Source organism: Coturnix japonica, chromosome 1 (assembly GCF_054131305.1).
Source record: "Coturnix japonica strain WE chromosome 1, WE-NBRP24, whole genome shotgun sequence".
Taxonomy (NCBI): domain Eukaryota; kingdom Metazoa; phylum Chordata; class Aves; order Galliformes; family Phasianidae; genus Coturnix; species Coturnix japonica.
In genome coordinates, this window is record NC_140663.1 from 44,047,663 (window position 1) to 44,062,357 (window position 14,695).

At 41.4% G+C, this 14,695-nt stretch overlaps 1 protein-coding gene across 3 annotated transcripts in view; it reads right to left on the reverse strand.

Annotated features, from left to right (window-relative positions):
- GRIN2B (glutamate ionotropic receptor NMDA type subunit 2B) overlaps nt 1-14,695 on the reverse strand; it is a 211,939-nt gene that overhangs the window by 167,073 nt on the left and 30,171 nt on the right. For all 3 annotated transcript variants that reach the window (XM_032444362.2, XM_032444365.2, XM_032444367.2), the window contains exon 3: nt 9,485-9,913. In XM_032444362.2, coding sequence (XP_032300253.2) covers nt 9,485-9,895 — 411 coding nt within the window. In that variant the 5' untranslated portion in view covers nt 9,896-9,913. The remainder of the gene's footprint in view (nt 1-9,484; nt 9,914-14,695) is intronic.

The window sequence follows — 14,695 nt, forward strand, 5'->3', positions numbered from 1 at the left end:
CACTGCAAGCTTCCCCACCTTTTCATCAAACATTAGCTTCCTTAAGTCAGGTTTCTGGTCCTAATCTACTCTCCAGCTGCAAGGCTTCACATGTTTCTGTCTCCCCCTCTGCTACACAGAGTGTTTCTCCTGTCTAGATCCTGACAGGACCTTGTAGAAAAGCCAGTTCCACCCACCTCCATCCTTAGCACAGCCTGTGTAGCCCCCAGTCCAGGCACAGCTTCAAATCACAAAAGCTCTTCAAGAGATATGTAGAAAGCATCTGAAAAGACTGCTTCGTATACACAGTTTCTCATAGTTTATAGCAAGGCCGAACTTGGGGCAACATATTGCTGTGGAAATCAACCACATTTTGTTTAAAAGTCCTTCCCTGGAAGACACCTTCTCTAGGTTTGATCTCTTGCTCTAAAGACAGTGGTGTTCAGATACAACTTTTGTAGGAAAACATGCCAACAGTTTCAACACAAACAGATCAGGAATCTTCTGCCACGTTTTTAAGAGAGCTATTTTATTTTCCAAATAAATAGAGAAATAAATCAATCAGCTTGAGGCATACACCTGGCAATGAAAACTTTGCTCAAGCAGTGGTAGTCTGGCAAAGTTACAGGCAAACCCCAAGAGGATCTTATAATGGGGAATGCTGGGCAAGCTTACAATAGACAGTGCTATCAGCCTCGCATACAATAAGCTCTCCTGCATGCTGCAGCTATTCAGCCACTTCTAATGGGGGTTACAGCTTCTCCTCCTGGAGTTCAGATTTTCAAATCAAGCATAGTATTTACTTCAGCTAGAAAAACTCATTAACTGCTCACTAGCAATTAGGTAGCCTTTACCTTTTGTAGAGCAAAAAGTACTTTACAAAAACATCATTACTGTCTTCTTGAAAAGGGCAAATTACTGTAGACAGAAGTTGAGCAACTTTCTTAAAGTCACATAGAATGCTCATTTAGAATAGAGCTATAAATGAGGACCCTGGTGCAGACCTATGTGACTCTTCTAGCCACAATGCACCCCTTGTATCAGTCCTACACATTATATGTACCTTTTTTTTTCTTTTTTTTTCTTTCCTGCTTGCCTTTTAATTCCCCATCTCCTTCATTTCTCCTTCTCCCTCTTCCCCTGAAAAATACATTTATTATCAGGAACCTCACTGATACACAGCTAAAAGTTACTGCCAAAGTATAGAGAGAACAAGTGCCACAACAGTCTTTTCTATATGTTTTTGATTGCTTTTCCCAACCACACACTCCTTCCCCTTTTCTCTTTTTTTGCCCTGTCAGTTTTCCTGTTCTTTTTCTTCCTCTCTCTCCTCCACCCCAGTCATGTAACACAATCTCCAGTGTTTAGTTCACTCCTGGTTAAAAACAGCTGAGGTAACACTGACTTCATGCTCTCCCCTAAGGAGATGGAGCACATCCTAATAAAAATGCCTGAACTTTCTTCTCAATACACAGACAAATTATATCTTTTCTCAGTTCATCCTATTGCTCCTTCTGGCAACAACTTTAAGCATTATCTTCTCTAATTTTAGTCTATCTATGTTCACTACATATTTAAATCACAACCTGACTCATTGTTTAGCCAATCTACAACATGCATCTATAGCTATTTCAGTCTTTCTTCATGTATCAGACTCCTCCAGACCCTTAACAGACTCACATATTACAATATCTTTTTCTGCACCCTATTTTTTTTTCCAGCTTGTGTATATTTAATTCTCTTAACTTCCTTCATAATCCATCCCCTCAAAACTTGGTTAACAAGGCACATAAAAGTCAAAGAGAAGAGATTCTCTGAAAATCTCTGTTTCTCCCCATCCCATGGTTTGGGGGGAATGATACGCAGTTCTGAAGCAGCTGCATTTGGCAATTTCACACTCAATGTTTTCAATTTCATTTTGAGACCAGTTTAGAGTAAGGACAAATTTGAGTGCAATTATTTCAGATTTTGTGCAATAAATAACTGCTTGGGGTTGTAATAAAGGACTGCCTGCTCCTAAATGAAGAAACTAATCTTTTTGTCCAGCTGGGGATTGCACAAATTGATTTAATACTTTTTTTTATTATTACTTCAAAGAAAGAGGTTAGATCTCATCAAGCTCACAGATTTTCTGTAGATAACTGCACATAGATTTGGAAATCTACACAAACATCACAAATGTCAAGGCAAGGAAACAAGCAAGAAAAGGACATTTCCATAAAAGCCCCTTTACTTGTAAAGGCCAAGCCGTGAGGAAAAACAAAACCTTATCCTCACTAATATTTCAGTACATCTATTTCAAGTAGACAATGCCAACAGCTCCTTTAAAGGTTAGTAGGAAAGGAGTTGGCTCCGCTTCTCCTTCCCTCAGGTAGGCTGCAGTGGTTGCATTCAGAGCCAGGCAAGGAAAGGTCTTCTGACACTCGAAAGAAAAGATCACTATAATAACAGCAGAAAGCTAACAGTACTCCTCCAGGAGGAATTACATTACCCAAAATAAAACAGCTTATAAATAGTTACACAAGGCTGATGTACAGCAATCAGACTTCAGGTTTGTTTGACATATGTTGCCTGGGACAACTTCTGCAAAAGAAAGTAATCTACAGACCCCTATAAGCTCCCTCACATTCAGTGTCCCAGGTCTGTCCTAGGACTTGCTGCCCAAAAGAGCATCAGGATCACTTGGCAGAGCATGAGCCCCAGTGGCTCCAGATTTTCCTCTCCCCAGCCTTGGTGCCACTCAAGCAAAGATGGCACCTTCAGGCTTCAGGGGTCCAAGGCTCAGGGCAGATATTAAATGCATCAAGTAGAGCACATTTGAAGAAAAGCTATGTTTACATAAAATATGTACATAATATATAAATGAGTGGGCTTTCTTGTTAATAAAAAAATCAAACTCCATTCTTTTTTCTTGTGAGTCTCAAAAACACTACCTCCCAAGAACTGAAAGCCTTCAGATGGCATTCCTCCTAAGCACACTGAAGAGAAAGTAGAGGGAAACTTGAAAAATTAAAAAGGAAATTAAATTTTAAAAATTAAAAATGCTATTGTATTATGATATTTAATAAAAAAAAATACATTTACCTTAAAAGCCTTTTTTTTTTTTTTTCTACTGAAAGAATATTAACAAGAGTACTTCAGCTCTTGTTTAGGAAACGAGAGTTAGCACTGACGGATTTAATGGCTCTGGGGAGAAGCTAAAGCTCTTAACAGTTCATTTCCAGGTTTCCTAATATCTGAGGGATTTTTAATGCTGCAATTTATTTGTAAAGTAATAACAGTAGTAAGTTGTTCTAGGGAAAGTTTGGGATATTAATCAAACTGAACAGAGGCACACTACCTGTTTTCCTTTGTATTAAAAATTTCATTTTGTATGGAAAGATTAAGCACAAGTAAACATAAATTACTGATACACCTGGCCTGTGATTACAAGTGTATATTCAAACCAAAAGCAACAGTGTCACACAATAACAGCTTTTATTCTCTGTATCTTTGACCTACCTTTTTTTCCTCCCTCCCCAGCTTTTACAGCAGATGTAGTTTGAGGAGACATTAAATTTACTTCATTATTTGCGAGTTACCCAGAGCTTTCTTTTGGCAGCAAAAGGAAACAAGTACCGAAAGCAAAAGAAGAGTAATAATCACGTCCTAAATAAAAATCTTAGAAGCTTGAAGGGGAACTGCTGAATTTATTTATAAGATCTTTTCTAATCATGAGATAAGTCTACAAAACATTTAAACTATTACTGTCATCAAGTGCAGTTTAAGAGAAATGAAAACATATTGTGAATTTACATCAACTTTGTACCATTTAGCTTCGGAGGGAAAAAGGAACAGAAATCTAACAACACTGAACCATACTCTTTCAATATTTGCAGATCAAAATGTGTCTTTTTTCCCTTTAAACAATCCTTTTCCTTCCCCCACTCCCCAGAAACCATTCAAAGGGAACTCCTCCTCTTTATTTTACTGAATTTCTTTCACACAAAGACTCTAAACATTTTCAATGTCAGGTCTACTGAAAATGAATCAAATTTAAGTCCAAAAAATGAGGTTTTCATTCCCCATACATCTCTCTTATTTAACCTCTGGAAACCTGAGAGTGAAAGTGCTTTCCTTTTAATTACATATATTCTGTTTTTAGCAGCACTGTCCCAGTGTCTTTGACTTTGTCCTGGTTTTCAGCATATATCTAGGTGCTCAGCTTATCCAACTAGTTTTGACTTCCCTGAACCCGTAGCATCATTTTACTACATTCACACCTCTCCTGCTGTCCAAGCCTGGACTTGCTCCCCTCTGCCAGAGCACAGAGCTATCACATCAAACTTTGGCAATGAAGGAGGGAGATTATGTTCCTTAGTAACCTCAGAAAACAAAAAGAAATGGGACAGGGATTTATGCTGTGGGACTTGCAAGGTAGAAGGGGAAGTTCCAGGTTGGCTATTAGAAAAAACATCTCAAAAAGAGCAGTGATGCAGTGGCACAGGCTGCCCAGGGAGGTGGTGGTGGTGTTACCATCCCTGGAGGTGTTTAAGAAAACTGTGGATGTGGCATTGAGGGACAAGGGCAGAGGCATGGTGGGGACAGGCTCTGTTGGACTAGATAGTCTTAGAAGTATTTTCCGACCTTAATGATTCTGTGATTCTAAAAGACATCGTACTTTGGTGTGAACAGGGAGGAGAGGAAGGGAGAGTGGTGCAGGATGCAAGGTACTGAATGGAGTAGCAGAAAATTCAGCTCTACGTTATCCAAAAAAGAATACAGATTTTAGATTTTGGATTAGTTTCATGCAGTTTTTTTATGCAGATTGCATTTTGGGCACAGTCATAATTATCATATAATTTTTCCCTGCCATTTTATTTCCATCAGTGTGGCTACTTTGTGTGAACATGCTCTAGAGTGTGAACAGCAAGGGCTGCAATGATAAAGGAGAATTTTAAGGTGGGAAAGCATCATCACCCTTCTCTTCTAATATTTTTCCTCAGTGCTGCCTATGCATCATTGTGTTATTCTAAAGCTGCACCCAAGGCACTTCCTGCTCTTACCTCTCCTACTTTCATTATTACCAAGTTCACTTTTCCTGCAATTCAAAAAACAAAATAAAATAGTCTGCTGTTATAAAACAGACCAGTCAGTCAAATATACACTGTTATTACTTCCTCTTCTGCAACTATTTCTTTACCTCCTAGTTCTGGGCAGAAGCGATAGTAGGTAATATTAAAATCATAATGAAAAAAGCCCATCCCAGGTTTCCAGTATCAGGTCTGCAAATACAAGATACTGGTTTGCACACTTATCTGAACTGGAGCTGCATTTGTAGCCTTGAAGGTTTCCTCCCACCATCAGTCTCCTAATATAGAGCATCCTCATCAACTCGGTATTTCCATATTGTAATCGAATTTCTACTTTCAAACTTGGGAGGAAGGAAAAATTATTTTAAACACTGGAATTGGAGCAGATGTGCTCACTGGTCATAAGTGCTTTGCAGTCCTCGGGACAATGCTTAAGATCAGGAAGAACTAAACTGCAAGAAGAAAGGTCTTTGAGGCAACACCAGGAAAAGTGAAGGGAGCAGAGCTTCAACAGACGAAGCACTTGGAACCCTACATCTTAGCACTTGTGAAAATTTCTCTCCTCTCCATTTCATCTACTCCAGACTGAACACAGACCAGCAGTGATCCATGCAATTCCCTTTCTTATCAGGAGCCCTGGTGAGATGATGCTATGATCCTAATCCTTTTTCAAGGTGTTGGTACCAAAACAAGGAGCAGGCATTTGTTTGTAGAGCTGAAACAGTGCAATCACTCTTCCAGCCTGTTCTATAACTGCAGGACCTGCTCCTCTGAAAGAAGCCAACTCAGGGGCTATTGGACCAACAAAACAACAGCTACAGCTCCCACTGCTTGATGTCACTGCTGACGATCTCATCAGAGTCTAAAGGGGCTGAACCAGTGGTGAACAAGTCTCTCTCTCAGCAAAGTGGTTTCTCCAGTGCTGGAGTGTGGCACAGCACGTCTGTGCTGTACCAATTTCCTGGAACTAACCCCAGATCTCAGTGTGCAAACATCATCTGGTCATTTTCTTCTGATGCCAAATAAGGCAGAGATTAAATGCAACACTTTGTAACAGCTAAACAGGTGGGATTAGAGACATAAACTCCAAGGAAAGAAACAGCAAAAACATACGCAAATAACTACATACTTACTGTTCTGAGGAAAAAGGCTAAACAGGGAAAACCCAACATTCTCCACAAAATCTAACCAAATGCAATATTTAAGGCCAAAAATTTAAAGAAAACAATCAGGAAATCCAGATGTTGGGTTTTTTTTTTCCCACAGCATGCCTCCACCTGCTATGTTACACATAGGGCAGGATTCATGGCATTTAACTTGAGGCATCAGAAGGAAATGGGGGTACAGCTTTCTTCCATGATCAGTAGAGAGATACAGAGCTGTCCCACAAGCATTTCAGGGCTCTCTGATGTGGGTGGGATGAACTATCCTCAGGTGGCACCACCTTCTCCACAGTAGCAAGGTCTAGACCTCCAGCTAGCACATAGTAAACCTTCAGATGCACACTGACTGAGGGCAACCTATACAGTATCTCAATCTATGAGCACAGTGGGGAGGAAAGTAAATTCAGGCTGAAAATTATCTTTTTCCTTTCTCTCTCTCTCTTTTTTTTTTTTTTTTTTTTTAACCTGCCCTTCTGTGTGTCTCAATTCACCAGCTTCACAGTACATTACAAAGCTCTTTTCGCACATGGACCCAAATATCCTCCCAGACAGAGTTATCAACCCTCAGTGAAGCTGTAACAATTTCTCATATTCCTCCAGGGAAGGTGGTTCAATGGAGTTTTTTTTTTGCTTCAGCTTCCAGAGAAGAGGGGCTTATCTGTCACACCAAGGTGCCTGTGGTTTGTGCTGTTCTTTAGGTTTGCACTGGTGTTATTGATCGTAAATGCAGAGGGAATGCAACAAAACTGTAAGTGCAGGTCTAAACCCATGAAATGCTGAGCAAGTTCGATCACAGCTGACTGCTGCAGGCATTGGGGGGATGCTGACAGAAGCAATGTGTGCTTGCAGGAGCAAACCCCAGCCACACAACTCATTTGCAAACTACATGGCTAAGTATAAGTAAAAGCAATGCCTCCGTCAAGGCCCTCTCTGGAAAACAGATTAGGGACTTACCAGTCTGACTTCAGCATTTTTAGCAGAATATCAATGTATTTACTCTCCACCAAGTTTTAATTCAATTCATCAAACAAATACAACCCATTAAACATTATGCACCTGTGAAACAGAAGCTCTAAAGGTCAGCATTTTTAATTCATGTTTAAAGAAATCTTGGCCTTTCCTGAAAAAACAGATCTTTGTATGTAACCTGCTTCTCCTACCTGCCAAACTACAAAAAGGGAGCTTGATAAAACAAGATCTCCATTCATAATGCTTTCACCTTCATGCTCTCTGTGGGCTGCCTGCTTGCCAATAGGCTCTTTAGAACTGAGCTGGTGGGTTATACAAGGGCAGCCACATGAGGTGTCACCTTCCCAAGGAGAGATGAGAGAGAGGTAAAAAGAAAAATCTTTGCAGAGTTCAATAGGCCAAATCTCCATTTGAATTTTGGTGGAGTAAATCTGATCTAATCCTTCCCCAAGTGATGGGAAAGTGCTGGATTTACACTACAGGACTTGGAAATCAAAATTTGGTCTGCCAAGTGCAAAATCACAAGGACCTTTTCCCAGCACATAGGAGGTCTGGCATCAAAAATACTGATGCTTCTTTGAAGAAGGTATAAAATGCCACCATAAGTGTGAAACACAGCATTCAAGTGTTGCTCCAGATCTGGTTTACACTGATATTAACTGTGCAATGCAGGAGGGCCTCATAACAGCACTGTTGCCCAGCTCAACAGTTCAAGTAGCATCTAGACAAAGCACTCAGACATAGGGTGTGATTTTTGGGTGGTCCTTTGTGGAGCTATGGGCTGGGCTCAATCCTTATGGGTCCCTTCCAACTTGGGGTATTCTATGATTCTATGAGCTCTTCTAAAGAAAGAAAAGTCTCATGGTGAGTAGAATGGGGCAGAATGACTTCAGTAACACGTGGAGAGAAAAAAAAAGTACCAAAAAACCCCCCAAAAAACCTGTAATTATTTTACTAAGTGACTACTTTAGTTCAAAGACTGATTTGAGAAAATAACTCTGTGTATTAAATGTATATCTTTTGGCAACTGAACACTTGGTCAAAGAATGAGAAAAAATATCGTAATTAATTTATTCCCATCTACTCATCTAAAATAACCTGCCCTGGGTTATTTACTTACAAATTAAATTAAACAGAAAATGCCTGGATTTCGCAGTCCACTAAATCTCCTTCTGAGGAAACGTTGCCAGTGGTCAGCTTAATTCCCCCCCTTTATTCAATTAGACCTGATTCTGCCTAGTTAAATGTCTCAGATTCTTTGAAGAGTGACTGCAAAAGGAAAAGACTGTCTGCTTGTGCCCCCGTTTGCTTCTGTATGATGCACATAGCACAGTCAAGAGGTTCTTCTCCATAAAGGTGCTGCCCTCATCTCTTTCTCACCAAGTCTGCAGGGAAAAAGGCAGCCCACTTCTCTTCAATAGTCCTATCAGCACATTTGGGAGCCTTTGTCAGTCACACTAGCTGGCCAAATGCACTCTAAGTCATGAACTGCTGGGCCCCTGCTCCTCCCACAAGGGAAATTTCTGTTGGGTCTGACTGCAACCCAGGGATGCTCCCCTAAGCTCACAGATACCAGCTGGCCAAAGCCGGTGCTCTCTGCATATTGCAGCTTCCAAAAGCAGAGGTTGAAAGGCCTGTTTGTGCAGTAACTGCCAGGAAGACTGACTAAAGACAGGGAAAAATGAAATGACAGTGACATGATGGAACAAAGAAACAGGGTGGAAACGAGAGGACTTAACTGGACCAGTTCAAACTGGTTACTTGCTTTAGCTAGTACCTATTTAACTTCAGGAAGTGATTAATATTTCTGAGAGACAATAGCTTTATTAAAGATTCAATTATTTTTCAATTAAGATGTAAAAGCTGTATTAAACGTCCCTGAAAATGCCACAACGTTCTACAGCTCCTTTCAAGGAAAACACAAGCTAGAATTCTTGGCATTTCTAAGGTAAAACACTGGTAAAAATAAAACCTTTTTTTCTTACAATAAAGAAAAAATCGCAATTGTCAGTCTTTACACTTCTTAAAGAAGAAAAGAGCTCATTCTTTTTGCAGCTCTCTTCTATCTGTTCCTTTCCCTCCTTGGTTTTTTTCTGTTGCAGATAATTCCACGTGATTAATAGGCTCTCCTCAGCAGTGCTACACCGTTAGCTCTTTTAATCTCTCTTTGAATCTGAGTCTCTCTAATCCCCCCAGCCCTTCAGCCCCAGGAGACTCCACCTGAGGATCACAGAACAAGATAGTTCTCTCTGTTTCAACTTTAAATCTGCAAGTCTACAACCGAAGCAAGTTCAAATTTACCTTATCTGCCATGATCATAGAGGAGCCTCCATGGATGCCCAGGATGGGAGTGAGGGTCTGGGCAGAGATGAAGTCCAGGATCTGGGCAATGGCTTCCTGGTCCGTGTCATCAGCAAATACCACCCCTTGAATCTTCCGATCTGACATGAGGTCACAGATGCGGGTGATGATGCTCTTGGGATCTGTCTCATTCATGGCCACCAGCTCCACCCGGGGCACCACTGAGAGGTGGTGGAAGTCATCTTTCTCGTGGGCGTCTTTGATGGCCACTTCGTCTGAGGTCCCCACTAGGATGACCGCAATGCCAATGCTTGGGTGGCTTTTTTGCGCGTGGGTCCCGCTTCCTGTTGTTGCAAGGACTGCCAGCACCAGCCAAAACCTTGGAGAGTAGTACTCCACCCTGGACCTCATCTTCAGCTCTTACACTCCCTGAGAAATAAAGGAACAAAAGGAAAAAGGGAAAGTGAGAGAAAGGGAAAGTGATTAATTGACAAGTCAATCACGCACTCAGCACTCAAGACAGATCCATCAATTTTCCTCAGCTGCCCTCCCACCAGTCTTTCTTGCCCAGTGCCCAGTCCTTCTGTTGCATTCATGGCAACATACTAAGTTCTGGTCTCTACCCCAGAGTTTGGAGTCACTTCAAAGAATAGCTGTCAGCAGAAGATGGGATCATGTCATCTATCTCAGGTCCCACGTCATGCTGAGACCCAAGTCAAAACCAATTTTGAGAACTGAGGAGAATTGTCCACTGACAGCTGTTCAGCTGTCTTCGTGAAACTAATTGCTTATGTCAAGCCTATGTCTAAGTGCTTGCCCTCAACACAAAGGAATTATTAATGCTTGTGATCAGTTTGGCCTTCTGATGGATAGCAGAGAGGTTGAAAGGACCAGACAGACAGGACTCCCTTTTACTGCCTCAGCAGAGCATCTCTAGAGTAAAGACAAATGGGCAAGGTCATTGGATGGATGTGGGTGGGTGTTACTCTGCATATGCACTGCATACAGCCCTCCTACCCAAGGGACACAGACTACTCATATCTTCAGTAGTCAGTCAGTCTCATGTCTTTCACCTACACAAGGTACATTTGTTTTTAAAAAGACAGGAATTCAAGATTTCCTAATGGTCTTAGCTAAAAATGAATCAGTGAGGTATGGAGAGGATATTCTCTCTAAGACTCCCATGACTACACTTTTTTCCAAGAAGCAGAAGGACTCAAAGAGCTTATCCTCCAGTACCACAGCTAAGGAAGTTATAGTGATCTTTTCCTTGAACATATCCACTTCCTTTTATAATCGTAACAGAAGAAACAGGAAAGCCCAGAGAAGTCATCTCTTCAGCTCCTGCCTGAACAAAATTGTTCCTAGCTCTTTATTCACTCTTGATTTAATAGTACCTCACATTTTCACAGCACATTTCATTTCAAAGGAGCTTTACAAACACTAACAAAGTAATCCTCGCAGCACTTGCAAGGAGCAAATATTACCAAAACTCCCATCACCCATCACCCCTCTGGGGAGCAGCACTGCTCAGCCTGCCTATCCAGGGCCACTTTGCTGTCCCAAGCTCACTTAGAATAAGTATACCAGTACTACACCATTGACCCTCTAAGCCTTGGGGAATCCAGAGAGCAGACTTTTCCATGCCCTTCACAGCCATACATTTCTCTATCAAATGAACAGAAGGCTGCAGTAGCAGGGACAATACCAACAGCCTGTGTGATGTCAGTCAGCCCCAAGAAAAGGGTTCATGTGACTCCATCATGCCTTGACCAGGAGAACACTTACTCAGTACCTGCTCTCTCTCTCTGCTTAGCAAGACAATGAGAATGTACCCTGCATTGTTATTACTGGATAAATAACTGGAGAATAAAATAGATATTAAATATGCACCAGAGGAACCAAATCCACTTAGGAGACTGAAAGGGACCACGGGTACAAAGCACCAATCGATTCTAAACTCCCTGACAGATCTACTTTCTGAGAGATGCTCACAAGAACCAAGGGACTTCGAGAGTTTGGCAAAATGAACAGCTAACTTCATTCCAGCAGGACTGTTATCCTCCAATTACGAGTCACTAAATTAGATTCCTTCACAGTGAAATGCAGTCCCCACTTCTGCAATGCTTTATTAACTTTAATGCACTCTGTAAGCTCTCTGTCTCTCACTCTCTTGCTCACTCACTTTAATGCTATATTTGCTCTCTTTAAAATATGTCTCCTGCGATCTCTGCATAGTCTCACACAGTATATTACGCTTGGTTAGGTAATGGCTAGCTGTGATACGCAGGGAGCAGACTGTAGGTTTTTCCCAGCCCCTCTCCCACCAGTAATACTTTACAGGGCCTTCCAACACAGAACTTGGAGAGCAGCAATGCAGGAGCTACACAGGCAAATGTGACAGCTGCCTGCTTTCACACCCAAGCACAGATTTTTCCCATAAGGAAAAATGCTGGCCAAGAAACCCATTCCCTTCTCTTCATCTGCTTCAAAGCCAATTAATCTGTAGCATCTACTTTCAAGAGACAGCAGAAAAAGGCCCAGATCATGAAAAGCATTTAGGTGCCAACCTACTGAATGTTTGGCTTATGGGATGTATCCCTATACAGATTTTCTCTTCAGTACAAGATGATGGGGTTCCCTGCAAAGCGCTAGAGGTTGTGTCTTTGTCCAGTGACATAGAAAGTTGCCAGGGCTAGGAAAAAACTAATGTGAAGAGGTCACAGTGCTACCACAGCCAACTGGCATTTCCCTCCACTGTGGATCCTCAGCCATTAGCCCTATCCTGACTCGGGAAAAGCAATACTTAAGTAACTTGTGCCTATCCAACCATGGAAGACAAATCTCCCTCCATCTCTTTCTCAGATATAACTTCTCTGTTAGCGTGTTTCAGGAACACAGACACTGGTTCCTTGCACGTGGATCATCCACCTGAGGCAGTATCAGGTTGGGTACTCTGGTAGGGTGGGTGACAGGAAAGCTCTTTTCTGTGCTTCTGAATCTCCAAAACAATTCAGTAAATCTCAAACTCAGTTCTAGCCAATAATGTCTCTTGCTCTCTCTTTTTTTTTTTTTTTAATTATTATTATTATTTTGAAAGACATTATTTCACACTATTATATTCTCCCTTTCTCTCTGGTATAGAATGCATGACAGGGATACTAGACAAAGTGCTTTTACAGACATATCTATATTTAGGCATAAACATGCCTGTAAAATGATTATAGCTCTATAATCTTATTTTATTTACCAATAAAGCATATCCACTGTTGTAGAGGAATACAGCATCTACTTAATGCTGCAGAACAATATTACACAATCACTGTTAAAACAGGGAGGGAGACCTAACTTCTCCAATTGAAAATGCAAGAGGAATGTAGGTAGTCAGACAGCAATTATTCAGTTGGAATTTGGCCAGGACCAAAAGGTTAGACTGCTTAAAAATATCATGAGAACCTTATTTGACAGTGCATTTTATGTAGATCAAATCTAAGATAAGTACTAATAGAAAATTATTAGCTGCACAGCCAAAAATACAGCTCAGCGTTTAGAGATATTTCTGGGAAAGTACACAAATAGGTCACTGTGCATTCAACCAGGCTAAGTGTAAATAAAGTGCTACACCACGTAGAGCAAAGTGAGGCAATCTTTAGGTGGGACAAAGAAACTGAGGCAAAAGATAGGGTCAGCTCTGTTGTGTGCTGATGCCAAGCCAACAGGGCAGCCATGTGCAACAGGCCTTTAGGAATGTATAAGCAGGGCCCCAAAACCCCACCCCCAGCAAAAGAAAAGGAAGTCCTGTGATGCTTCAGTTTCAGACATAAAGCTGCCTTAAAGGCAACTTTCCTGAGACAGGACGCTGAACATCATCAGAAGAGTGTAGGAACATAAGATCTGGACAATGAATGAAAAAAAAAAAATCAACCCTCATGTTTACAGCCTGGTATCCAACACGCCACCAGGGAACAGCACAGTGCCCCAGCAGTGCTGTAGGGAAGTTACTGCAGAAGACTGGTGCGTATTTAAGCCTTTCTCTACCACCTATCATACACATAAGCTGCAAAAGCCCCGAAGACACGCACAAAGAAAGGAGCAGGGTTGATTAAAATCCCACAAACTGTTACTGATAAAAGCCAGGGGTTAAGTCTCTAAAAATCACGCTGTAGTTTACATCTAAGTTTCCCTCAACTTCCTGATTTTTGTAAGCCCAGTTTCAACTTAGTACAGCATTCCACTCCCACAGTTATCACCACCTCTCTACTCCGGACATGCTGCACATTGCCTGCCTCTGAAGAAGTACCCCTCACCTCCTAACACTGCTTTAACCATTCTCCTGCCATAGCTTCAGCACAGCTGATTTGTACACTAACAACTCTTGTGCTAATGTTCTCCACACTATTGCTCACCAGCTAGATGACATAAGTGTTCATAAATCTTCTCCTGGCTCATGGCCCTGTTGTTCCTGGAACTTTGTAAACAGAGACTGAGATGAGGATGGATCTAGGGCACGATGGATGTGTCCTGGAAGCACCTGCACACCTCAGGTACTGATAAACTGTACGAATGACACTGCAGGAAAATATTCATACATTCAGAGCCAGAAAATGGCAGAGTCTACAGACATCAGAGGTTCCATGCCCAGTGATGAAAGTGATGGCTATCCAGCACCTGTACCAAAAGGGTTCATTGTGGTGACCCTGACTGAGCTCCCTACAGTGCATTTCAGTAGTCTTCAACGACAACTAATGAAGTTTAATACATTTTATAAGTGTTTTTCAAAAATTGGCTATTCTCCTTCCGATACATGAACTTTCCTTTAACAGTGGTAGAAACATCTCTCCAAGGCCATTTGGGCAGGTGTCCTTGCTGCTTTTCACAGCTCTTCCCTCTCCAGCAAGTATTATTGTTTATTTCGGTGCTGACCCACAGATGTGTTTCCATATAAATCTCAAATCAACTTTCTGTTTGTTTTAGAGAATACCTTTTACATCCCAAACCAGAGCCCTCAAAGCCCTTGGAGTACTCTCATCACTATTAGATTTTGCTCCATGAGAGGAAATAGGTGTGTATGTTCAGTTATTTCAGTTCTACTCAATTTATTATCTTTTCACCTGTTTTCCCTTATCAATATAGGCAAACAGTCTTCACTAGCCTGGGCAGCATCAGATTCATCTCATACATTACATAGTTATTCCTCCCCATTCTAAAGGC